The 27,603-nt window shown below is 43.8% G+C and overlaps 1 protein-coding gene across 1 annotated transcript in view; it reads left to right on the plus strand.

Annotated features, from left to right (window-relative positions):
* LOC101484690 (uncharacterized) overlaps positions 1–27,603 on the plus strand; it is a 49,386-nt gene that overhangs the window by 8,806 nt on the left and 12,977 nt on the right. Inside the window, exons 2-12 of the mRNA XM_076879863.1 lie at positions 1,418–1,548; positions 1,633–1,779; positions 10,430–10,508; positions 10,664–10,868; positions 11,032–12,814; positions 13,243–13,416; positions 13,757–13,930; positions 14,234–14,407; positions 16,552–16,725; positions 17,029–17,202; positions 19,239–19,412. Coding sequence (XP_076735978.1) covers positions 1,418–1,548; positions 1,633–1,779; positions 10,430–10,508; positions 10,664–10,868; positions 11,032–12,814; positions 13,243–13,416; positions 13,757–13,930; positions 14,234–14,407; positions 16,552–16,725; positions 17,029–17,202; positions 19,239–19,412 — 3,389 coding nt within the window. The remainder of the gene's footprint in view (positions 1–1,417; positions 1,549–1,632; positions 1,780–10,429; positions 10,509–10,663; positions 10,869–11,031; positions 12,815–13,242; positions 13,417–13,756; positions 13,931–14,233; positions 14,408–16,551; positions 16,726–17,028; positions 17,203–19,238; positions 19,413–27,603) is intronic.

A 27,603-nucleotide genomic window follows, 5' to 3' on the forward strand; every position in this document is an offset into this window, starting at 1 on the left:
ATAAAGCACCGAAATGCGTGCTGCGTTTCGGTCTGGTTACTACCGTTTATGTCAGAACCGGTGCCATAATGGCACCGGATACCGGTACCCATCCCTACTCCTGTGTGGTGCTTTCCCCTGAGATAACATTTGATTTGGATGTGGATTTTGGTGGCCTTTGGTTTAGTTTGGTTTTGCATTAAACAACATTGCATTCTTTCACCCATACACTCCTCTACACCACTAATTGTACTGACTCCATAAGCCATAGTTTGTGTAAGGTTTCTTTTTTTGTTTTCCATCCATCCATCCATCTTCATCCGCTTTGTCCGGGGCCGGGTCGCGGGGGCAGCAGCCTAAGCCAACTATCTTATTTTCTTGAAATAAGATAGTTGTTTGGATACAATTTGCATGCATCCCTGGGATTATGTCATGGCTGTGTGGCCCGGTTTGTGACAAGTCAGGGCTCATTCGTTTAAATTTGATTTGCTCGTGGCCATTTTGGGTTTGGTTGGTATAGATTTGTTGCCAGGATGGTGTGTATTTGTGAAGCGTACACTGTGGCTTGTTTGCTGGGTCATTCACATCTTTTTTGAAAAAAAAAAAAAATCTTACTCAGCTGCACATTTCTTTGAGTCTGAGTATCCCTCTTTTTAATAACTGTACAACTCTACTTTTATTTCTGATGTTGTAAGTTTACCATGTGCAGTCTCTTATTTCTTGTTTGTTACTTTTGTTTGAATCTGCATGCTCCACCTGCCTGTCACTTTGCTGCTGGAGCCTGCAAATTTCCCTCAATGAGGGACAATAAGGGAAATTTCTCTTCTCTTCTATTTTGTTTTATTTAGTCTCTGATCTGTTTCTCTGACTTTTTCACTTCCTGTCTCCTACATAGCATTTCTCTCGGTTTACAGTTTAATGAGTACATTTAAAATCAAATGTAAAATTAGGATGTAAGTGTAAATTCATGATCTTCATATGATTCACTTCTGTGTTTGTTGCTAGAAGCTCCTGAAAAATAAATCTACAACACTTCTGTTTGACTGACACGAGTTAATCTGAACCATCTGGAATCAGACTAAACACAGTAAATGTGTCCTGCGTCCACAGTAACTGCTGTCAGATTAACTGTTACTTAGTTAGCTTAGCTAGCAGAGCTGCTAGCAGTTAGAGTATGCACTCTCTGTGAGCAGTCAGCTTGGTCCTGGGCATTGTTATTGAAAAAAAAAACTGCTCTCTGTCATTTCTAAAGACATGTTTTATCTGTTGCTTTGTAGGACTACAGTAATGGAAGGAAATCGGCTCTGTGACACTTTTTGTACTGAACTGATGAAAGCTGTTTCAGATGGAGTGGATGTTAATCCAACAAATCAGACATGAACTCTGATGTGCACATCTCAGTTGATGTGCACATGAATGATTTGTGTTTCCTCTGCAGGTGAAGGTAGAAAGTGTGTGTGAGCTGGTGTGTGTCAGCAGCATGGATCAGTGTGAGGACAGAGAGGAGGGAGTCCCTCCCTCTAAAACCACTCCATGTGGGGAACATGAGAGCCAGACCAAAGATCAGAGGTGAGATGACCATCTCTAACTGTCTATGACATTTCAACATGTCACAGCTCAGCACTCACATCACTGCTCCATCATTATTCACAGGAACCAACCTGGACCTGAACCTGAAACTGAACCTAAATCAGAATTTGAATCTGATTCAGATTCAGGTTCCAGTGTGTCCTTTAAGAGTGCTGAGTCACATGATCGCTACATTGATTTTAAAGTCCAGCAACCGTCTGCTGCAGACAAGTGAGTTATTAGTAACATGAACTCTTTGAGAGCTGATTGAACTGCTTGATGTTGTTGGATATAAAGTGCAGTGCAAACATGTCATTCCCTCAATCCCATTTTAACTGTCTCTTGAAAACAAACCCTTGGTTTCTAAACAAGTGAAAATCAACACTACCAAACAGGAAGTGATCAGTCTCAACAAACATCAGTGAAGAAAACACTCTGCAGTTAAATAAAAAAAAAAAACTATTATTCCAAGAACAACATACTGAGAGTTTTCCCATTAATATATTATTATATTATAATTATCTTCAAAAAATGTATTCCAACACATACTAAAAAGTAATTAATAGAATGAAAATCTTATTATTTGGTCACCTCCAAAGGAGAATTCTGTACAATAGAAAATGGTTGAGATGCCCCTGGGGGATTTTTTTTTGCTATTGCTATACATATCAAAAAATATAAAAGAATCCTGGGAAAGAAGATAAAAAAAAGCATCTTAGAATTACTAATATGTAAATAAATGTGAGATTAACTATTAATTAAATTGCTAAATACATTTGCCCCTTCCTTACTCCCCACGCTGCTGCCATCCTTGTCCATAGTCTTATTACATCCCATATTGATTACTGTAAGACCAAGGAGCTCATCGTGGACTACAGGAGGAATGCTGACCCACATCCACCCATCCACATTAAGGGGACGGCTGTGGAGCGTGTGAGCAGCTTCAAGTTCCTGGGAGTCCACATTTCCGAGGATCTCACCTGGACGACCAACTGCTCCAAGCTGCCCATATGGAAAAGATATATATAAATCTTATAAAGTTTGTATCTGTCTTGTGTGAAACTTGTATGAAAAGCATATAAGAGTGAAAACACATATAAGATCCCTTGAAAAATTATATAATGAAACTTGTATGTTTTGGATACTTACTAAAACAATATATGAAAGTAATGAGAAAGTGGCCACTTTCATGAGTAAATCATGTAAGCCTTATATGATTTACTCATGAAAGTGGCCACTTTCATGAGTAATCACATATAAGTTTTTACTATTTCTTTTCCATATGGGTGGTCAAGAAGGCTCACCAGCGCCTCTTCTTCTTGAGGACTCTGAGGAAGAACCACCTGTCCTCAGACATCCTGGTGAACTTCTATCGCTGCACCATCGAGAGCATCCTGACCAACTGTGTAACAGTCTGGTACGGGAACTGCTCTGCCTCGGACCGGAAAGCATTGCAGAGGGTCGTGAAAACTGCCCAGCGCATCGCCGGAGCACCACTTCCTGCCATAAAAGACATCTACAGGAAGCGGTGTCTGAAAAGGGCTGGGAAAATCATCAGAGACCCCAGTCACCCATCACATGGACTCTTCACCCTCCTGCCCTCTGGGAGGCACTACAGGAGCCTCCGGACTAAGACCACCAGGTACCGGAACAGCTTCTTCCCCACAGCTGTCAGACTCCTGAACTCTGCCTCCTGACATCTGACCCACGTTAACTCATGGACTGAACATACACACACACACACAATGGACAACTGTACCCTCAAACACACAATAATAACATGGAGTGAACCACCACTCACAACCACTAGCACTTTATATAGCCTCTGTAGAAATTATCCACACCCTCACTTACCTTAACTGCACTACTGTATAGCCCTGTGTAAACAATCATTCTGTACATACGATAATTTTTAACCCTACAACTGTTTACAACTTGCATAGTTCCCATTTCTGTATAGCTGTATATCTCAGATTCCTGTAAAGTTATTTATTTCATATTCTGTATAGTTTTTCATATTTATATCCTGTCCATATCCTGTACATAGCTTGTACTCACTACAGCCTGTACATACTTATAGTTATAGAATATTCACAACATACTTCATACCGTGTACATTATAACATAATAGACCCATTTCTGTAATATACTTACATATCTATATTATTGCTAATATATATTGTAATATATCTATATCACTAAGCACTTCTGGATGGATGCAAACTGCATTTCGTTGCCCTGTACCTGTGCATGTGCAATGACAATAAAGTTGAATTCTATTCTATTCTAATTCCCTCCTATTTGGTCTCCCTAAAAGGTCCCTTCATAAACTCCAACTTCTTCAAAATTCTGCAGCTCAGATCATAACCCATACACTGTTAAGTGCTCATATTACCCCAGTTCTTCAGCAGCTTCACTGGTTGCCCATAGAAGCCAGGCTAAATTTTAAAATCTTACTTCTGACATACAAGTGTATCCATAAATCTGCTCCTTCATATTTGTGTGACCTGCTCCATGTCACCACTGTTTCCCGCCCTCTCAGATCATCATCTGCTATTCATCTTACTGTTCTGTCCTCACACCTTATTACTATGGGGAACAGAGCTTTCAGTCGCTCTGCTCCCCGGCTCTGGAACTCTCTTCCTCCTGCACTAAGAAATATTGACTCCCTCTCCGTATTTAAGACACAGCTCAAAACACATCTGTTTAAACTGGCTTATTCGCTTTAATAATAATTTTTTGACTACTGTTCCTTTTATTAATTGTGTTTTTTGTAAGGTGACCTTGGGTTTCTGAAAGGCGCCCTCAAATAAAATATATTATTATTATTATCTGTGTTCCATGTTAGGATTTATTATACACAGAGTTTTTATCTGCTGTGTGGAGATAACCAAACAGAAATCATATTGATTTATCAGAGTTTTTTTTTTAAGTTATTACAATCACAACGGACAATGGGATGGCAAAGGAGAAAGAAGGAAAGAGAAGTTGGGAAGAGAGTAAACATGATGAGAAGGAAAAAATAGAGGAAACAACAGATAGTGAGAAAAGAAATGGAAAATCTGATCATCTGCTGAAAAAAACTGCAAAAAGAAAACAACACAGTAGGGAAGCCACTAGTGATGGGATTTCCGGCTCTTTTTAGAGATCCGGCTCTTTCGGTTCGGCTCACTAAACAGAGCCGGCTCTTTCGGCTCCGAACCGGCTCTTCAGGTTGTTTTGTTGCTTTAATTAATTTATTATTAACAATATTATAAAATTATGCACAAAAGGAATTACTAACGTAAAAAAACGTGGTTTTATATATATATATGTTTATATATAAATATATGCGGTGGTCCCTAGAGACAAAACACGTACAAACTCCAAGACACATTTCTAGCATGAACTGAACTTCCAAAGCAGAGCTACTAGATCACTTAAATTACACAATTGAAAGCATATGTGTATTCTTTGTGTATTTATACACAGGCACTCATATATATTCAAATAATTTAAAAAAAAATGTTCATTTACCGGTTATTACCACACACCAGATTCGGTCGTTGGTACTTGCTGGCTTGTGTAGCCACTCGGTAACAAAAGTTCAACACTGCCCCTAGCATCCTGGAGCACTTCTGTTGTCTTTTGTACGTGTTTTGAGTTTTTATGTGCTTCTGAGTTTTTACGTGTTTTGGAGTTTGTACGTCTTTTTACGTGTTTTGGAGTTTTTACGTGTTTTTACGTGTTTTGGAGTTTGTACATGCTTCAGAGTTCGTACGTGATTTGAAGTTTGTATGTGCTTTGTCTCTAGGGGCCACTGTAAATATACTTTTATTTATTCACTCCATATAAAATATAATAAATAAATCATATAATACAAAAATCAACTATTCACATTTCAACTTTTAACTATTTAAATTTTCAGCTTTTTCCTTTTACAAATTTAAAGTGAAACAACACAAAACACTGCAAACCACAACACAATTAAATATAAATTAAAATATCCATCCATCCATCCATCCATCCATCGTCATCCGCTTTGTCCGGGGTCGGGTCGCGGGGGCAGCAGCCTAAGCAAAGAGGCCCAGACCTCCCTCTCCCCAGCCACCTCCTCCAGCTTGTCCGGGGGAATACCAAGGCGTTCCCAGGCCAGCCGAGAGATATAATCTCTCCAGCGTGTCCTGGGTCTGCCCCGGGGCCTCCTCCCGGTGGGACATGCCTGGAACACCTCACCCAGGAGGCGCCCAGGGGGCATCCTTGTCAGATGCCCGAACCACCTCAGCTGGCTCCTTTCGATGTGGAGCAGCAGCTGCTCTACTCTGAGCCCCTCCCGGATGGCCGAACTTCTCACCCTATCTCTAAGGGAGAGGCCAGCCACCCTTCGGAGGAAGCTCATTCCTGCCGCTTGTATCCGCGATCTCGTTCTTTCGGTCACTACCCACAGCTCGTGGCCATAGGTGAGGGTAGGGACGTAGATCGACCGGTAAATTGAGAGCTTCGCTTTTACACTCAGCTCCCTCTTCACCACGACGGACCGGTGCAACGTCCGCATTACTGCAGCTGCAGCCCCAATCCGTCTGTCGATCTCCGGCTCCCTTCTCCCATCACTCGCGAACAAGACCCCGAGATACTTGAACTCCTCCACTTGGGGCAGGAACTCATCCCCGACCCGGAGTGGGCACTCCACCCTTTTCCGGCTGAGAACCATGGCCTCGGATTTGGAGGTGCTGATCCTCATTCCCGCTGCTTCACACTCGGCTGCGAACCGTTCCAGTGCGAGCTGGAGGCCTTCACCCGATGAAGCCAACAGAACCACATCATCTGCAAAAATCAGAGATGAGATTCTGAGGCCACCAAAGCGAAAGCCCTCCGCCACTTGGCTGCGCCTAGAAATCCTGTCCATAAAAATTATGAACAGAACCGGAGACAAAGGGCAGCCCTGGCGAAGCCCATCACCCACCGGGAACGAGTCCGACTTATTGCCGGCAATGCGAACCAAGCTCTTGCAACGGTTGTATAGGGATCAAATGGCCCGTAGCAATGGGCCAGACACCCCATATTCCCGCAACACCTCCCACAGGACACCCCAAGGGACACGGTCGAATGCCTTCTCCAAGTCCACAAAACACATGTAGACTGGTTGGGCAAACTCCCATGCACCCTCAAGTATCCTGGAGAGGATAAAGAGCTGGTTCAGTGTTCCACGACCAGGACGAAAACCGCATTGTTCCTCCTGTATCCGAGGTTCGACTAACGGACGAACTCTCCTTTCCAGCACCCTGGCATAGACTTTCCCAGGGAGGCTGAGGAGTGTGATCCCCCTGTAGTTGGAACACACCCTCCGGTCCCCTTTCTTAAAGATGGGGACCACCACCCCGGTCTGCCAGTCCACAGGTACTGCCCCTGATCTCCACGCAACATTGCAGAGGCGTGTCAACCAGGACAGCCCTACAACATCCAGAGCCTTCAGGAACTCGGGGCGGACCTCATCAACACCAGGGGCTCTGCCACCAAGGAGTTGTTTAACTGCCTCAGTGACCTCGCCCCCGGAAATTGGCGGGTCATTCCCCTCATCCCCAGACTCTGCTTCCTCTTCGGAAGACGTGTCAGTGGGATTAAGGAGGTCCTCGAAGTATTCCTTCCACCGCCTGACAATTTTCTCAGTCGACGTCAGCAGCGCTCTGCCAGCACTATACACAGTGCAGGTAGAGCACCGCTTTCCCCTCCTGAGACGTCTGACGGTTTGCCAGAATCTCTTCGAGGCAGTCCGAAAGTCTTTTTCCATGGCCTCTCCGAACTCCTCCCACACCCGAGTTTTTGCTTCAGCCACTGCCCGAGCCGCATTCCGCTTGGCCTGTCGATACCTGTCGGCTGCCTCCGGAGTCCCACAGGCTAACCAAGCCCGGTAGGACTCCTTCTTCAGCCTGGGGGCTCCCTTCACCTCTGGTGTCCACCATTTGGTTCGGGGATTACCACCACGGCAGGCACCCACCACCTTGCGGCCGCAGCTCAATGCAGCAGCTTCGGCAATGGAGACGCTGAACATGGTCCATTCGGACTCAATGTCCCCGGTCTCCCTCGGAATGCTGTTGAAGCTCTGCCGGAGGTGTGCGTTGAAGATCTCGCGGACTGGGGCCTCTGCTAGACGTTCCCAGCACACCCTCACTACGCGTTTAGGTGCACCAGGTCTGTCCAGCGTCCTCCCCCGCCACCTGATCCAACTCACCACCAGGTGGTGATCAGTTGACAGCTCAGCCCCTCTCTTTACCCGAGTGTCCAGAACATATGGCCGCAGGTCTGCTGATACGATTACAAAATCGATCATCGACCTACGGCCTAGAGCGTCCTGGTGCCACGTGCACTTATGGACACTCTTATGTTCGAACAGGGTGTTCGTTATGGCCAAACTGTGGTTAGCACAGAAGTCCAATAACAGAGCACCGCTCGGGTTCAGATCAGGGAGGCCGTTCCTCCCAATCACGCCCCTCCAGGTCTCGCTGTCGTTACCCACGTGAGCATTGAAGTCTCCCAGCAGGACAACAGAGTCTCCAGGTGGAGCACCCTCCAGCACCCCCCCCCCCCCCCCCCAGGGACTCTAGGAGGGCTGGGTACTCTGAACTGCCACTCGGCGCATAAGCGCAGATGACAGTCAGGACCCATTCCCCGACCCTAAGGCGCAGGGAACAAACCCTCTTGTCCACCGGGAAAAACCCCAACGTACCGGCAGCAAGCCGAGGGGATATTAGGATACCCACCCCAGCCCGCCGCCTCTCACCAGGGGCAACTCCAGACTGAGACAGAGTCCAGCCCCTCTCCAGGAGACTGGTTCCAGAGCCCAAGCCATGTGTAGAGGTGAGCCCGACTATATCTAGCCGGTACCTCTCAACCTCGCGCACTAACTCAGGCTCCTTCCCCACCAGAGAGGTGACATTCCATGTCCCTATTGCCAGTCTTGGCAGCCGGGGGTCAGTCCGCCAGGGCCTCCGCTCCTGGCCGCCACCCGACACACAATGCACCCGACCCCTATGGCGCCTCCTGCGGGTGGTGGGCCTGCGGGAGGATGGGCCCATGTCTCCTCTTCGGGCTGTGCCCGGCCGGGCCCCATGGACTAAGGCCCGGCCACCAGACGCTCGCCCTCGGGCACCCTCCCCGGGCCTGGCTCCAGGGCGGGGCCCCGGTAACCCTATCCCGGGCAGGGTAAACTGTTCCCTCGGTGTCCTTTTCATAAGGGTCTTATGAATCGCTCTTTGTCTGGTCCCTCACCCAGGGCCAATTTGCCATGGGAGACCCTACCAGGGGGCAAAAGCCCCCAGACAACATAGCCCCTGGGATCCCAGGGACACACAAACCCCTCCACCACGATAAGGTAGCGATTCAAAATATGAAAACAAAAAGAAACATGCACATTATCTGTCATATGGGCCTGCATGAATAAACTTAATGAATCCTTTATCATCTGCAACCGAAAATAGTTGTGGATGATTACTATACCTTTCTAATGTGACGTTGTTGTCCTTGGCTCTCTTTCTCTCTCTCCCCCTCTGGCTCTGTTCCTGTGTTACTGAGTGTAATTACTGCCCCTCCCCCCTCTGCCAAGCGTAAAGCACAAGGCTCGCTTGCTGAGTGAAGCAGAAAAAAAGTGCGAGAGAGAGGCTGAGAGAAAGAAAAAAAAAACAACCCACGTGACGGCTCGCGATAAGGAGCCGGCTCGCGTCGTTCACGTCAAAGACCCGGCTCTAAGAGCCATTTCATTCGCGAACGACCCATCACTAGAAGCCACAGGAACAACCAACATAAGCATAAGCATAAGTAACAGTAAATAATACATATTGAATGTTGCTGAGCTGCATACAGTACTAGTACTGCATGATATGTTTAGAGGCAGCAGCAAACCAAAATAGTGTGTGTCTGTGACTACCTGTGTGTACACTTGTGTGCACACCTGTCTGTGTGTGTGAGCGTGCTTGTATTCTTCAGGTTTCTCCATGTAAGTGTCTACTTACATGGAGAAAACACTGTGAACATTTACATAATTACACACTTTACATTTTATCACAATATTTATGATGTGGGCTGTAAAAGAATGTCACTAAAACAAGTACAATTAATATTCTAGATCACTAAAATCCATCTAACGTCAACTCCATGTTCACACTGGACAAAAAGTTGGGAGATTTCCCAAACCATTTTTGGGTGGCTCAGGGACGACGGTGGCTCAGGGGGTTGGGAATCACATCTGTAATCGGAAGGTTGCCGGTTCGAGCCCCGGCTTGGACGGTCTCGGTCGTTGTGTCCTTGGGCAAGACACTTTACCCTACTTGCCTACTGGTGTTGGCCAGAGGGGCCAATGACGCGATATGGCAGCCTTGCTTCTGTCAGCATGCCCCAGGGCAGCTGTGGCTACAACTGTAGCTTGCCTCCACCAGTGTGTGAATGTGAGAGTGAATGAATAGTGGCATTGAAAAGCGCTTTGGGTGCCTTGAAAAGCGCTATATAAATCCAATCCATTATTATCATTACTTGTGCACGACTGCCCAGGGAGGCCAACTACAAAGGCTATCTCACCATTCACCTAGAGCTGAGGAGTGCCCTGAATGGGGGTCACCCAGCAACCATGGTGCAGTTGCCATGGTTTGCCGCAGCAACAAGCCTGCAGGCTCCACCGGCAGCCAGCTACGCCAGACCAGACTGAGCCCCGGGCCCAGAGAACCAAGATTCAAGAGACATCCATAAGGATTTAAAACAAACATAATAATATTTACACTAAATAATGTTTCCTGATATATCAGAGACAAAACTTTACACACTTAAGATGAAGTTCTCTTATAAACAGTGCAGAGCAGATAACGTCTTGACCGATATCTTGTGCTTGAACTAATTGTTCATGATTCCTCCACAGAGTGGACCAGGAGAGCTTAGAGGTTCCCAGTGGTCAGGTCTCCCAGCAGACTGAAACACACCTGGACTCCATATTTATGGTCTGTACATGTACAACTACTTTCACATCTATTCTGTTCAGCACCTCCATGCTGCTCTTTGTAGACCAGTGGATTGTCAGTGTGTCCAATATGGATCGGATGTTTGGCTCATGATTTCAGTCTGATTGGGTTATTCATAAAATATTCTGTTCCAGCTGCTGGAGAAAGACATCATCACTTTTGTGAAGAACGAGCTGAAGAAGATTCAAACGGTTCTGAGTTCAGATTACCCAGAAGGCTTAGAGAGTCAGGTGGAGGATGATGAGCAGATGAGCAAAAGCAGAGTGTCAGTTGTGAAGATCACACTGGACTTCCTGAGGAGGAAGAAGCAGGGGAAGCTGGCTGACTGTCTGCATAGAAGTAAGAGGATTTATCTAAAGAGTTAAACTGCTGGTGATAAATGGAGTATTTATTTATGGCTCAGCAGAGGGACAGACATATTTTCAAGGGTAACGCTTTAGAAAATAAAACTGTAATTTGCACTACTTAAAAAATGATTCATCTTTTATTTTATTTTATTTAGAAAATCTTGTTACAGTTTGTCCACGTAAACTTAAATCTAAGCTGAAGAAGAAGTTCCAGTGTGTGTTTGAGGGGATCGCTAAAGCAGGAAACCCAACCCTGCTGAATCAGATCGACACAGAGCTCTGTATCACAGAGGGAGGGACTGCAGAGGTCAATGATGAACATGAGGTCAGACAGATTGAAACCGCATCCAGGAAACCAGACAGACCAGAAAAAACAATCCGACGAGAAGACATCTTTAAAGCCTCACCTGGAAGAGATGAACCAATCAGAACAGTGCTGACAAAGGGAGTGGCTGGCATTGGGAAAACACTGTTGACACAGAAATTCACTCTGGACTGGGCTAAAGACAAAGCCAACCAGGACATCCAGTTTATATTTCCATTCACTTTCAGAGAGCTGAATGTGCTGAAAGAGGAAAAGTTCAGCTTGGTGGAACTTGTTCATCACTTCTTTACTGAAACCAAAAAAGCAGGAATCTGCAGCTTTGAAGACTTCCAGGTTGTGTTTATCTTTGATGGTCTGGATGAGTGTCGACTTCCTCTGGACTTCCACAAAAATGAAATCCTAACTGACCCTAGAAAGCCCACCTCAGTGGATGTGCTGCTGACAAACCTCATCAGGGGGAAACTGGTTCCCACTGCTCGCATCTGGATAACCACACGACCTGCAGCAGCCAATCAGATCCCTCCACAATATGTTGATATGGTGACAGAGATCCGAGGGTTCACTGATCCACAAATGGAGGAGTACTTCAGGGAGAGATTCAGAGATGAGGAGAAGGGCAGCAGAATCATCTCCCACATCAAGACATCACAAAGCCTCTACATCATGTGCCACATCCCAGTCTTCTGCTGGATCACTGCTACAGTTCTGGAGGATGTGCTGCAAACCAGAGAGGGAAGACAGCTACCCAAGACCCTGACTGAGATGTACATCAACTTCCTGGTGGTTCAGGCCAAAATTAGGAAGTTAAAGTATGATCCACACTTGAGTCCAGAGAGCACAAGGATGATTGAGTCTCTGGGAAAACTGGCTTTTGATCAGCTGCAGAAAGGAAACCTGATCTTCTATGAATCAGACCTGACAGAGTGTGGCATTGATATCATAGCAGCCTCAATTTACTCAGGAGTACTCACACAGATCTTTAGAGAGGAGAGAGTACTGTACCAGGAGAAGGTGTTCTGCTTCACCCATCTGAGTGTTCAGGAGTTTCTGGCTGCTCTTTATGTCCATCTGACCTTCATCAACTCTGGGGTCAATGTGCTAGAACAACAACAAACAACCTCCCAGAAGTTCAAAAGAAGTCAATCCCTCGACATGCTAATTTTTTTCCAGAGTGCTGTGGATAAGGCCATAACGAGCCCAAATGGACACCTGGACTTGTTCCTCTGCTTCTTCCTGGGTCTTTCACTGCAGACCAATCAGACTCTCCTGAGAGGTCTTCTAACACAGACAGGAAGTAGCTCAAAGACCAATCAGGAAACAGTCCAGTACATAAAGGAGAAGCTCAGTGAGAATTTGTCTGCAGAGAAAAGCATCAATCTGTTCCACTGTCTGAATGAACTGAAGGATCGTTCTCTAGTGGAGGAGATCCAGCAGTCTCTGAGATCAGGAAGTTTCTCCACAGATGAGCTGTCTCCTGCTCAGTGGTCAGCTCTGGTCTTCATCTTACTGTCATCAGAAAAAGATCTGGATGTGTTTGACTTGAAGAAATTCTCTGCTTCAGATGAGTCTCTTCTGAGGCTGCTGCCAGTGGTCAAAGCCTCCAACAAAGCATTGTAAGTAAATATGTGGCCATGCATTCTTTAAACAATAAATGTTGATCCTATTTAACAAAAAGTATCTCAGTAACTCAGTCAAGTATAAGACTGTTTTAATATTTGACTAAATATATTATTATATTATTAATATGTATATTAGTAATATATATATACATATATATATGTGTGTGTGTGTGTGTGTGTGTGTGTGTGTGTGTGTGATATATATATATATATATATATATCACAAATTTAACTGCATTGTTTTTTCTAAACTTTAACTGTATTTATTTTTAGTTAATCATTAATTGTAGTGTACACTGACACATTCGATTTTCTTGCACTCTGTATATTTTCAGGTCAGATCAACATATAAAAACATATTAAATCAAATCCATTACATATGTGTGTGTGTGTGTGTGTGTGTGTGTGTGTGTGTGTTTCAGACTTAGCACCTGTAACCTCTCACAGAGAAGCTGTGAAGCTCTGTCCTCAGCTCTCAGCTCCCAGTCCTGTAGACTGAGAGAGTTGGACCTCAGTAACAACAACCTACAAGATTCAGGAGTGAAGCTTCTATCTGCTGGAGTGGAGAGTGCACATTGTACACTGGAAACTCTGAGGTCAGATCAAATAATATTTATTTTTCATCAAATAACATATTTAATCAATTAAAACATTTTGCCACTAAAGGGAGGTATTATTTATTTGTTCTTGCATCTTAGTATTTTTCATCATTTTCAAATCACAGTAAATTGACACATTTCTGGTGTTTAATATAAGGAAATAGCAATCCCACCTTGTCCTGGAGCATAAGAGACATTACCAGATCAAGTAACTCATCACTGTACAATCAATATACTGTAATTTCAGCTTGTGTGTGTGTGTGCGTGTGTGTGTGTGTGTGTGTGTGTGTGTGTGTGTGTGTGTGTGTGTGTGTGTGTGTGTGTTCTTGATTTCTAGACTATATGGGTGTTTCCTCTCTGAGAGAAGCTGTGAATCTCTGTCCTCAGTTCTCAGCTCCCAATCCTCTAGCCTTAGGGATCTGGGCCTGAGTAACAACAACCTACAAGATTCAGGAGTGAAGCTTCTGTCTGCTGGAGTGAAAAGTCCACATTGTAAACTGGCAGCTCTGAGGTCAGATCAAGGATTCTTATTTATGTCAAATGAGATAATTAACCAATTAAACTTTTAGCTAATAAAGGTCAGTTACATGCATTTGTTATTGTAGTGTATCATTTCTCATGATTTGTAAATGACAGTCAATTTCTGATGTGTTTAAAATCAGACAATAGCAATTCCAACCAGTCCTTGAGGAACATTAAATATTGCCAGATATAGTCACTTATAACTACACCATCAATGCATTTTAATTTCAGTGTTGTTGTTTTGTGTTTTTATTAATTTATTATTTTTGTCTTTGTGTTGATTATTTTTCAGACTTAGCACCTGTAACCTCTCACAGAGAAGCTGTGAAGCTCTGTCCTCAGCTCTCAGCTCCCAGTCCAGTAGACTGAGAGAGTTGGACCTCAGTAACAACAACCTACAAGATTCAGGAGTGAAGCTTCTATCTGCTGGAGTGGAGAGCGCACATTGTACACTGGAAACTCTGAGGTCAGATCAAATAATATTTTTTTTACATCAAATAACATATTTAATCAATTAAAACCTTTTGCCACTAAAGGGAGGTATTATTTATTTGTTCTTGCATCTTAGTATTTTTCATCATTTTCAAATCACAGTAAATTTGATATAGTTGACCACAACATATTACTCAAACGACTGGAGAACTGGGCAGGTCTTTCAGGAACTGTACTAAACTGGTTCAAAACATACTTAGAAAACAGGAAATACTTTGTATCAATAGGTAACTAGCCGATTGGAGCAGGCACGCTCTGTTTTGCGTAACTATTTTTAAATCCCGGTAGCACTGCAACCACGTAAGCTAGCGCAATAATTTTTTTTGCCTATGAAACCGGAGGACTTGTACTTACATCTTATGCCATCAGCTTGTCCTAGGTCACGGTTTCCTTCCACATAAAGCTTTGCAAAAACTGCATAAAAAGCGCTTGCAGGAACAAAAACATAATATTCCAGAAACACGCTTTGCCGATCCGATCAGCTGTTCATAACACTTCCTACGTTGGAATAGACGTCAGCGCGAACTTTTGCATTTCCACCATTACCTGCCCGAAACCGGAAGTGACGTCATTTTCGCGGAAATGTAGTCTTTTTTACCATCAGGGCCTTATGAGCCTATACTGGTGTTTTTAAAAGTTATCTTTGACTTTATGACTTTCTGTGTCGTTTCTGGGATGCTTAGGACTCATATTGCACTGCTGGAAATAGTTTATTTTGATGCATATGCTGCCTTTTTGCAAATTTGCAGTATAATATTTATTTTCGTTTTTCCTGCAGTGTATAAAAATTGGTGTATTTCAAAAATAAAACTATGAAGACACTCAAAATAAATTTCCTGTGGTGGGAAACTATTTTGTGCAACTTTTTTGTATTTACAGTTTTGAGGGATAAGCCTCTTAAATTTCTCTAACTACAAATATATGTTAAAAAAGCAAAAACGATTTTCAATTTTTTTGTAGTTTATTGCACTTTTTTGCAATTTATGTAATTACTATGCACTTAATGAATACATATTATTAAAATCTGGGCTATAATGGTTGTATTGATGTATAGCAACTTGAAATGCTCCCAAAAATGGCTCCACAGCATGTAAAAATATAATATAAGCTCTGGCGGCCTTGGCTCTATGGTAGGTCTTAAAGGGTTAAGACAATAACAAAGTCAGCTTACTATCACCTCAAGAATATTTCAAGGATAAAAGATCTGATGTCTCAACAGGACCTGGAAAAACTAGTCCATGCATTCATCTTTAGTAGGCTTGATTACTGTAACAGCATCTTTACAGGTCTACCTAAAAAATCAGTCAGACAACTACAGCTCATTCAGAACTCTGCTGCTCGAGTCCTCACTAAGACCAAAAAAGTGGACCACATCAGTCCAGCTCTGAGGTCTTTACACTGGCTGCCTGTCTGTCAGAGGATAGACTTTAAAGTTCTGATGCTGGCCTATAAAGCTCTGAATGGTTTAGGACCAAAATACATCAGTGACCTCCTGACCCAGCATGAACCTTCCAGATCCCTCAGGTCATCTGGATCTGGTCTTTTATCAGTTCCCAGAGTCAGAACCAGACACGGAGAAGCTGCATTCAGCTTTTATGCTCCTTATATCTGGAACAAACTCCCAGAAAGCCTCAGATCAGCTGAAACACTCAGTTTATTTAAATCCAGGTTGAAGACTCACCTATTCTCAGCTGCATTTGAATAAAGCACCAAATCCACACTTTTAAGATTAAATTTCAAAACTTACATTTAACTACTGATTTTATCCATTGTTCTGATTGTATCTGTTTTGATTTTATATACTGTTTTGTTTGTTTGTTAATTAGTTTGTTTGTTTGCTTGTTTTAATCAATTTTAAATCATACTTTTTATTTGTTTTTGTTTCTAATGTCTCTGTAAAGCACTTTGAATCACCTTGTTGTTGAATTGTGCTATACAAATAAACTTGCCTTGCCTTGCCTAAATTGACACATTTCTGGTGTTTAATATAAGGAAATAGCAAACCCACCTTGTCCTGGAGCATAAGAGACATTACCAGATCAAGTAACTCATCACTGTACAATCAATATACTGTAATTTCAGCTTGTGTGTGTGTGTGTGTGTGTTCTTGCTTTCTAGACTATATGGGTGTTTCCTCTCTGAGAGAAGCTGTGAATCTCTGTCCTCAGTTCTCAGCTCCCAATCCTCTAGCCTTAGGGATCTGGGCCTGAGTAACAACAACCTACAAGATTCAGGAGTGAAGCTTCTGTCTGCTGGAGTGAAAAGTCCACATTGTAAACTGGCAGCTCTGAGGTCAGATCAAGGATTCTTATTTATGTCAAATGAGATAATTAACCAATTAAACTTTTAGCTAATAAAGGTCAGTTACATGCATTTGTTATTGTAGTGTATCATTTCTCATGATTTGTAAATGACAGTCAATTCCTGATGTGTTTAAAATCAGACAATAGTAATTCCAACCAGTCCTTGAGGAACATTAAATATTGCCAGATATAGTCACTTATAACTACACCATCAATGCATTTTAATTTCAGTGTTGTTGTTTTGTGTTTTTATTAATTTATTATTTTTGTCTTTGTGTTGATTATTTTTCAGACTGAGTGTCTGTAACCTCTCACAGAGAAGCTGTGAAGCTCTGTCCTCAGCTCTCAGCTCCCAGTCCAGTAGACTGAGAGAGCTGGACCTGAGTGAAAACGACATAGAGGATGCAGGAGTTAAGCTTCTGTCTGTTGCACTGAACAGTACATATTGTATACTGGAAACTCTGAGGTCAGGATTCAATCTTTGTCACTGAGCATTATTTAGAATCTGTATTGCATTACTGAATATATGTCTGAAGGTTATAGTATTAACATGAGCCTTTTATATACCTTTGGTTGGATTATTTTAAATTACTCTTTAGAGTTTTTTTTTTTATAATCCTGCAATAAATCCCAAAGTCCTTTTTGTTCATGTTATGTTCTCTAATACGGACATTAAAGATACAATTAAAAATACTGTTTCAACTCAAACACCAGGAATCCAGAAAGGAGGAACTAACACTGAAACTAGAAACACAGGAAGAGACTTATACAGATAAGTGGGTACGATGCAACAAAGGGCAATGGAAGATACAGGGCTTAAATATACAATGAGGGTAATGAGGGAATGGGAACATGAAATAACACAAACATCAAACCAGGAACACAAGAAACAAGGAACACTAGGGAGGCACAGAGACAAAACCTAAAAGCTGGAAAATCACAGTGATCTAAAGATAAATTAAGGAACATGAAATACGAAAGACAAAACTATGAAAACCCAACAAAATCCCAGAACACTGAATAAACAAAACTTAAACGCAGAGTCATCTGATCCTGGACCATGACAAGTAGTAACAAGGACTGTAAAGAGAGACTATATCCATTCAGAGAATATATTTCTCCCATATTATCATTATAGTTTTAATTCCTGTTGAATATCACCGAGGGAACATTTTACCCTGCGCGGGATATGTTTACCAGGGCCCCGCCCTGGAGTCAGGCCCAGGGAGGGTGCCCAAGGGTGAGCGTCTGGTGGTCGGGCCTCAGTCCATGGGGCTCAACAGGCACAGCCGAAAAGGGGACATGGGCCCACCCTCCTGTAAGCCCACAACCCGTAGGGGACGCCATAGGGGTCGGGTGCATGGTGTGCCTGGCGGCAGCCAGGGGCAGGGGCTCTGGATGTTGTAGGGCTGTCCTGGCTGACATGCCTCTACAATGTTGCGTGGAGATCAGGAGCGCTACCCCTGGACTGGCAGACCGGGGTGGTCGTCCCAATTTTTAACAAGGGGTACCGGAGGGTGTGTTCCAACTACAGGGGGATCACAGTCCTCAGCATCCCTGGGAAAATCTATGCCAGGGTGCTGGAAAGGAGAATTTGTCCATTAGTCGAACTTTGGATACAGGAGGAACAATGCGGTTTTCGTCCTGGTCGTGGAACACTGGACAAGCTCTTTATCCTCTCAAGGATACTTTAGGGTGCATGGGAGTTTCTCCAACCAGTCTACATGTGTTTTGTGGATGTGGTGAAGGCATTCAACTGTGTCCCTCGGGGTGTTCTGTGGGAGGTGCTGCAGGAGTATGGGGTATCTGTCCCATTGCTACAGGCCATTCGATCTCTATACAACCATTGCAAAAGCTTGGTTTGCATAGTCGGCAATAAGTCGGACCTTTTCCCTGTAGGTGGTGGGCTTCGCCAGGACTGCCGTTTGTCACCGATTCTCTTCATAACTTTTATGGACAGGATTTCTAGGCGCAGCCAAGTGGCGGAGGGCTATCACTTAGGTGACCTCAGAATCTCATCTCTGCTTTTCGCAGATGATGTGGTTCTGTTGGCTTCATTGGGTGATGGCCTCCCGCTTAAGATGCAGATAGCCACTGTGATATTCCCCAAATGATAAGTGTTTTCCACTGTTAGATTACCACAGATACATGACTTGAAGAAGTAACTGGAAGAAACAACATTGCATTGTGTTTTTTCAAAGGTTTACCCGCAAAGCCTCATGATTTAAAACTCCTGCAATACACACCGATGTGGCAGAATCTGCAGCTTTCACAATCCTCTTCTTCACACTGAAGCCGTTTCAGATGTTCTTTGCTGTAGTCTACTGCTAAACTAGAAGAGGTCACAGTATTGTTTTTGTTTTGTGTTTTTATTCTTTTTTTTTTCAGTTGCTGTTTTACAATCCTAACTTGAATTGAATGGATGGAATGAATGAGGGTCCAGCAAAGAGAGATCTTCAGTGAAAAGCTTTTTAGATTAATTTTTATTTTGTGTCTGTACAGTCTGTCAGGCTGTCTGATCACAGAAGAAGGCTGTAGTTCTCTGGCTTCAGCTCTGAGCTCCAACCCCTTCCATCTGAGAGAGCTGGACCTGAGCTACAATCATCCAGGGGACTCAGGAATTAATGTGCTGTCGGATGGACTGAAGGATCCACACTGGAGACTGGACACTCTCAGGTATGGAGAGAATGTCTGATAAAGGAGGAAGAGCTGGAAACATATTATGTCCTTTAATCCCTGTTTATTTCATTTAGAGTTTGCAAGGAACACTGGGGGGTGGGGTGGGGGGATGTACTTTTGCAAGATTTATTTTATTTATTTTTATTTATTTATAAGGAACCCCTTTAGCTTCCACAATAGTGGTTGCTAGTCTTCCTGGGGCCCAAGCCATCAAATACAATCTAATAAAACATTACACAATAACGTCGATGCAAAAATATCCACATAATTTGGCTCTTACAGCCACAGTGAGGTTTTACAATTGTTAAAATATATGCATATAAATATCAAAAACATTGAGGCACAGTACACAAAAATCCAAAACAAATCACAACATTGCCTTCTTACAATATTTACAATAATTAAAAACATTTAAAAGTGTAAACAGGCTTTTGATTGATTGATTGATTGACATACCTTTATTAGTCCCACAAGGGGAAATTTCATGAGGCTGCCGACCTATTGCACGCAATGGCGGCGCCATCTTACCCTCCGACCATACATACATTACACAAAACATCACATGGGGAAGACAGGTCAGAGAGGTATAACAATGAAAAATGCACCACATGAGGAAAGACAAGGAGAAAAAATGACTCGCCCCAGACTGAGCTCCAACAGGGAGATCAGTTTGAGAACAGAAAAAAACACCTCTGCACATAGCACAGGAAAAAACTCTTAATAAACCAAAGAAACACATGACAAGCAACAGGGGTGGGTAAAGGGTGCAGCATCGGAAGGGAATAAGCATCGAAGGCATTTTCAACATTATGCACTCCACACTGTATATAAATGCCACTTGTTTTGCACATATTCAACTCTGTATATTTTATATATTTTATTATTATTATTATTATTTATTTATTTATTTTTACTATTTAATTTGTAAAAATGTGTATACACACACACACACACACACACACACACACACACACGTAGGAAAATATTTAGTATACACATCCAGAAATGCATACACTATTATATATTGTACATATATTTATTAGTTTCAGGTTGACCATTCTTGTATTTTGCTCGTTTGTGTTGTTGTGTTTGCACATCTCTGTTGCTTGTGGGGCTCGCACACAAGAATTTCACTCGCATGTGCTGTGCCAGTGTGCCTGCACATGTGATGTGACAATAAAAGTGATTTGATTTGATTTGATTTGAAAGGGAGGGGGGATGAGTGTGTGCATATCAGTGTATATGTATGTGTGTGTGTGTCCAGAGTTCAGCTGAGACAGTGTCCTTCGCCCTGCTAGGCTAAGTAAACAGTCATCCAGGCAACCCAGCTGGCCTTGCATGGAATGGGAAGGAACAGACTAAACACAGTCGTTATCAGGGTGTTGTTGTTCAGCTGGCGCCAAAGGGGTATCCGCATGAAGTGATGGTGGTTTTTACTTTAGTGCGAACAGCTCATATGAATTTCAAAGCAGTTCTACAGTCCAACACTGGTCTCTCAATCTCCCGTTGGAGAGTCGCGAGCTTCACCATACTTGCGTTCTGTGATGTTGTCATTTCTTGTGCTCAAGGAGCCGATTCTGAGAACTCCGAGCTTTGTGTAGCATGATTATGTATTTCACCTGGATACTGCAGCTGAGCAGAAATAAAATGTGTTTAATGGTATTGCTTTCTTAATAAATAAAAGTAAGCCATAGTATAATTTAGCCAAATTACAGGAAGCCAAAAATGTTTATTATGCATTCGATTGATACTGGTATAGTATCAACATCTCAACAATAATCTGGCCGCCTTATTCAGGACTAACTGAAGTTTGTTAAGCTCTGTCTTATTAGCTGCTTGAACAATACTCCAAATGAGACAATACTAGTGCATTAATGATATCTTTCATGTCTTGATGCATCTCAACCATCCAGGAAATCATTAGCTTGTCCTAGGTCACGGTTTCCTTCCACATATAGCTTTGCAAATATTGCATAAAAAGCGCTTGCAGGAACAAAAACATAATATTCCAGAAATATTTGCCGATCCGATCAGCTGTTTGTAACACTTCCCACATTGAAACAGAAATCAGCGCGAACTATCGCATGTCCGCCATTACCTGCCCGAAACCGGAAGTGACGGCATTTTTGCGGAAAATTTAGTTTTTTTACTTATAGGCCTTAAAAGCCTATACTGGTGTTTTTATGAGTCATGTTTGACTTTATGCTTTTCTGAATAGTTGCTGGGATGCTTAAAACTCAAATTGCACTGCTTAACCCTCTGGGGTCCAGGGTATAATTGGCTGTTTTTGACTACTTTTGATTTTACCTCTATATTTTACCTTTAAAATGTGTTTTTCTTGCCTTGTTTGGTATCATTATTTTCAGCACAACCTCAAATATCTGAAATTTGAGTTATTTATTCATTTTGGTATACTATATTAGCACAGTTGATCTAAATGCAGACAGCAAATTCAAAATCAGAGTAGAAAAAGGTTATATTTTTTACTGTAAAACCCACAAATATGTTTAACGAATCATTTTCATAACTTGAAATGCAAATAGAAATTGTACATTTCTAAAAATTGTGCACAAGTTTTGCAAACAACAAAGTTATATGGTACTATTTACCTAAAAATGCAGCCAAGGCCTCAGGCGTTTTTTATATAACCATTTATATCTATTTACAGAACAATCAGGTGTTCTGCATCAAATAAGAAGGCACACAAATTATTTGTGCCAGTCCAAAAAATGTAGTTTGTGTTCAGTATAAGACAGCGGAGAACACCACAGGCCTAAACCCTGCAGGTCTGACAGCAGGTGGTGTATCAGTCCAGTTTTCCATGCGGGAACAGTGTTTACACTGGAATCTGCCTTTGACGGCTTTTTTTGGAGAAAATATGAAATTCAGCAGTATAACTGACACGCAATACAAAACAATAACTACACAACACACTAACTATAGCCTCCAAACACGCTAAACGTCACTAATGTCTCACATATGAAAACTCGCTCTCTCTCTGTCTTTTGCTCGCCCGCTTTCCGTTGCCGGTGTCACTCCTAAAAACTTCCCCTTCTCCCTAAACAACCAAATGTCACATGTTTGCCATATCATTTTTTTGATTGACTGACATGGTAAAATCTAACACCAATATGGAAGGGTTGTTCTTTCTTTTTCTTTTTTCACTCGCAAGCGGAGAGTGTTTGCTAGCGCTGTCTGTAGAAAACGCAGTTTTTACCGTTCTTCCTGCCGTAAACACCACTGTTTTGTTCAGAAAAAAACATCGCCGCGTCACTGCAACTCCCCCTGGCTTCTGCTCCGCGGCTGCTGAGTGAGCCCTCATCTGGGACTCTCCTCAGCTCTTTCTGGGACAGTGGCGCGGCTGCCCCTCTGTTGGTTTTCCTTGGTCTCTTGTGTTCTGGGGGCCTCTGGATGTCTGGAGTTTTGATCTCCTCCATACCTGCTTCATGCCCTGGAGGACGGGGCTGTGGCCCCCCCACACCCTCTAGCAGATCATTACATGAAGGAACCTTTTAAAAAACAAAAAACAAGCGCGTCCATGCTCACAGGTGTACACACGGGTGATCGCACCCACAAACTACACCCTTTTTGGCTCCTACCTCAAAGCACACTGTGTTCTGTTGATCTTATGTGCTGCACAATAATGTTTAATATTTAGTATTTACTGTCATATTCCCATATATCATTGTGATGTTGTTTATTCTATTACTCTTGTTCTCTTCTGCTTGTTTTCTTTTTTCTTTCTCTGCAGGTGACCCAGGTGATTGATATATGCATTTTTTTTCTTTTTTTTTTTTTTTTGGCCTGTCCCGTTTGGCTCTTTTGCCATCAGAATTGTTGTCTAAAGGCAAAGAAAGATGCCCAACGGATTTACTTTACCAAACTGACCATCCCAGCCTTGCCGTAATGGTCCATTTGATTCACCTTTTATTGTTTATTTTATTTTCACTTACTGAATACGGGACAGACTTGACTGGGGGAAAGAAGGGGAGAAAGAAAGAGGGAAAGAGAAACAGCTGAGAAGAGGGACGGGGGAGAAGGGCAAAAGACAAAAACCAACAGAACGGGCAGAGAAAAAAAATGCATATATCAATCACCTGGGTCACCTGCTGAGAAAGAAAAAAAGAAAGCAAGCAGAAGAGAACAAGAGTAATAGAATAAACAACATCACAATGATATATGGGAATATGACAGTAAATACCAAATATTAAACATCATTGTGCAGCACATAAGATCAACAGAACACAGTGTGCTTTGAGGTAGGAGCCAAAAAGGGTGTAGTTTGTGGGTGTGACCACCCGTGTGTACACCTGTGAGCATGGACGCGCTTGTTTTTTGTTTTTTAAAAGGTTCCTTCATGTAATAATCTGCTAGAGGGTGTGGGGGGGCCACAGCCCCGTCCTCCAGGGTATGAAGCAGGTATGGAGGAGATCAAAACTCCAGACATCCAGAGGCCCCCAGAACACAAGAGACCAAGGAAGACCAACAGAGGGGCAGCTGCGCCACTGTCCCGGAAAGAGCTGAGGAGAGTCCCAGATGAGGGCTCACTCAGCAGCCGCGGAGCAGAAGCCAGGGGGAGTTGCAGTGACGCGCCCGTGAGCTCCGCCGGCAGCCAGCCGCGCCTGAGTGACCGAGCCCCAGGCCGAGAGGCCGGGGGCACCCCACCTCCGAAGTGGCCCGGGCGAGCCCCAGGCTCCAGGCCCCGATAAGCGGCCGCCAAGGAGTGAGCCGGTGTGTACCTGGACGCGCATCCCCGGACACAAAGAACCACCAACGCACCGATGTCTGAGGGGGTCCGCCACTGGCAGGGGAAGTGGTGGTAGGGGGAGATAGGCCTCCAAACCTTGGAGGGCCTGAGATGTCCCCAGAGAGGTGGCGCCTGACACCCAACCTGACATATAGACACAGACATACAGGCACACACAGATACAAACATCCATTCCCACCCTCATGCTCTCAAATGCACTTACTCCACACTCAACCAACGTGGAGACAGACATAAAGAGACGTTGTACACACGATCACACTCCCCAAGCGTACTCTACAAACCGGGTCTAGGTGCCCCCGCCCCTGGAGGGGGGAGCTGCACCCAGACCCAGGTGGTGTTTCCCTTTTCCCTGCGGTGGGGGGAGGCAGACCGCCCCGACTCCGCAGCAGCAGGAAGGCTCCACACTCCAGACCGCAGTCGGACGGCCAACTCCTCCTCCTAGTCCTAGCCCCCCTGCTCCAGCAGGTCGCAGAGAACGGGGGTGAGAGAAGACTCCGAACCTCCCTCCACCCGCTCATTGTAATGTTGATGCATGTGTGTTCTAAGGTGCATTTAAAACCCAGGAGGGCTTGGACCTACCTGCCAGAGAGCAGCAGGTAAGCGCATGGTCCCTCCTGCTAGCCCTCAATGTCTACGTGTATTTAAAATTGAGAGGTGGGCAACAATGCCAGGGGTGGGGTGTACACCCTGATGGTACTTTGGACTCCGTGTATCGTGCCCACCCCCAAGATCCTATATGTATGTGTAATGAGAGTGTGAGTAATGTGAATGTCTAAGTTGTGGGATAAAATTGAGGCAGAGGCAGCCAGAAGGGGACAGAGGGGGGGGGGGGGTAGCCTCCTCTGCACCCTGGTGACATACCCCTACTCCAAGGCCCTGCATGTGTGGGTGGTTGTGGTGGAGCGGGAAGAGGGAGGCAGCTGGAGATGGGGAGGGAAGGAAGGGAGGGGCAGGTGACCCCTCCCTGGGGCCAGCTCCCCCGCTGACCCCAGTAGGCACCCCCATACTCCGCGACCCGCCAGGGAAAGGGGGCCCAGGCCCATCCAGACCGGGCCCAGTGCAGCAGCGCCGCCCGGCCCCACAGAGCCCGGGACAGTCCACCCAACCCCACCACAGAGAAAACTGCACCCACCCCACCATCCACATCCATGTAAATGTAATGTTATTCTAGAAAAACAGTACACAACTGTAAGATACACAGTAAAATAATTTGACATAACTATTTTTTGGAACAGTGTAGCATAACATAAACACAGTGAAGCTGGAGGATGAACCCTAACTTTTTTTCACTCGATAAAAGTTAACGTGAGAGTTCCCAATGGTTTGGGACAAATGCAAACTTCAGTCAGGAGAACAACTGAGATAATCCATCCACAATACAAGGTGTAGTCATTAATATATTGCAACAGCATGGGAATAGAGCAGCTGTGAGGGAATTTGACATTAATGAATCAATTGTACAGAAGTGGAGGAAGCAAGAAGAATGAGTCAAGTAAAGTTTGACTTATCTGACTGTTTTCAATTTCACTTCAATATTATTTATATAGTGCCAAATCACAACAACAGTCGCCTCAAGGCGCTTTATATTGTAAAGTAGACCCTACAATAATACATATAGAGGAAAAAAAACAACAATCATATGACCCCGTATGAGCAAGCACTTTGGCGACAGTGGGAAGGAAAAACTGCCTTTTAACAGGAAGAAACCTCCGGCAGAACCAGGCTCAGGGAGGGGCGGCCATCTGCTGCGACTGGTTGGGTTGAGAGAAGGAAGACAGGATGAAAAACATGCTGTGGAGGAGAGCCGGAGATTAATAACACGTGTGATTGAGCAGAAAGGTCTATTAATACATGCTGAGTGAGACAAGTGACTGAAAAGGAAATACTCAATGCATCATGGGAATACCCCAGCAGTTTACACCTATTGCAGCATAACTAAGGGAGGATTCAGGGTCACTTGATCCAACCCTAACTATACCATCCATCCATCCATCCATCTTCATCCGCTTTATCCGAGGCTGGGTCGCGGGGGCAGCGAGGCCCAGACCTCCCTCTCCCCAGCCACCTCCTCCAGCTTATCTGGGGAAACACCAAGGCATTCCCAGGCCAGCCGAGAGATATAATCTCTCCAGCGTGTCCTGGGTCTGCCCCGGAGCCTCCTCCCGGTGGGACATGCCTGGAACACCTCACCCAGGAGGCGCCCAGGGGGCATCTTTGTCAGATGCCCGAACCACCTCAGCTGGCTCCTTTCGATGTGGAGCAGCAGCTGCTCTACTCTGAGCCCCTCCCAGATGGCCAAACTTCTCACCCTATCTCTAAGGGAGAGGCCAGCCACCCTTCGGAGGAAGCTCATTTCTGCCGCTTGTATCTGCGATCTCGTTCTTTCGGTCTAACTATACGCTTTTTTAAAAAAAGGAAAGTTTTAAGCCTAATCTAGAGATAGTAGAGATCGTGTCTGTCTCCCGAATCCAAACTGGAAGCTGTTTCCACAGAAGAGGGGCCTGAAATCTGAAGGCTCTCCCTCCCATTCTACTCTTAAATACTCTAGGAACAACAAGTAAGCCTGCAGTGCGAGAGCGAATCACAGATACTGGAACATTTTCAGGAGCAGAAAAACTAGTCCAGCTGGATAATAAATATATTAATAAATATATTATTATAAGACAGATATTAGTGTAAGGGGTCTTCAAGGAGGCCTTTTGCCAGATCATTAATGATAACAGTTTTTTGCTTACCATATATTCACCATTTGGATAGATCTCTGTATGCTTGCAGTTGTATGTCTGGCGCAGTCATTTTCAGAAAAATCCTCCCTTTTGACCTCATTCAGGTCAGATAATTATCTATACAGAGACAGGGCTAGAACATATTTATCCTATTGTCCCACAAACACTGGAAGACGTGAAAACTGTTGATCAAAAAATGAATTAATTCAAATTAATTAATTAATTAAAATACTTAAAGTTAATAAAAAATAAAAATTAATTGTGAGAGGACCTGACAATCACAGAGACATAGCCTGTTAAGAATTTTATTAAAAGTAGAATCTAAAAAATACTTTTAAATCTGAGACCATAAAATCAAGTTGTAGTTGTGCTAACACACCCTGTTGCCTTGACTCCTCTCTCCTTGTATCCCTTCCTTGCATCCTCTGCTCATATCTCTGGTGGTAGGGGCTAAGATGTGGAGCAAAGGAGGACAGACTGTAAATTTAGCATGTTTGAATTAACTATGTGAGATAAAGAGTGGTGGTGGAGATGGACTACATTCACTGGAGCCTGACCGTAAAATGCTCTGAAAGGGTGATGATTTCAAAATGAATCCTAATGGCAGGTGAAAGATGCAGAGACAGGTGAGGAAGTGACAAAAATGAGCATTTAGTGGCCAAAACTCCAAAATCATAAAACTGTCAATAAAACA

Source organism: Maylandia zebra, linkage group LG23 (genome assembly GCF_041146795.1).
Source record: "Maylandia zebra isolate NMK-2024a linkage group LG23, Mzebra_GT3a, whole genome shotgun sequence".
Taxonomy (NCBI): domain Eukaryota; kingdom Metazoa; phylum Chordata; class Actinopteri; order Cichliformes; family Cichlidae; genus Maylandia; species Maylandia zebra.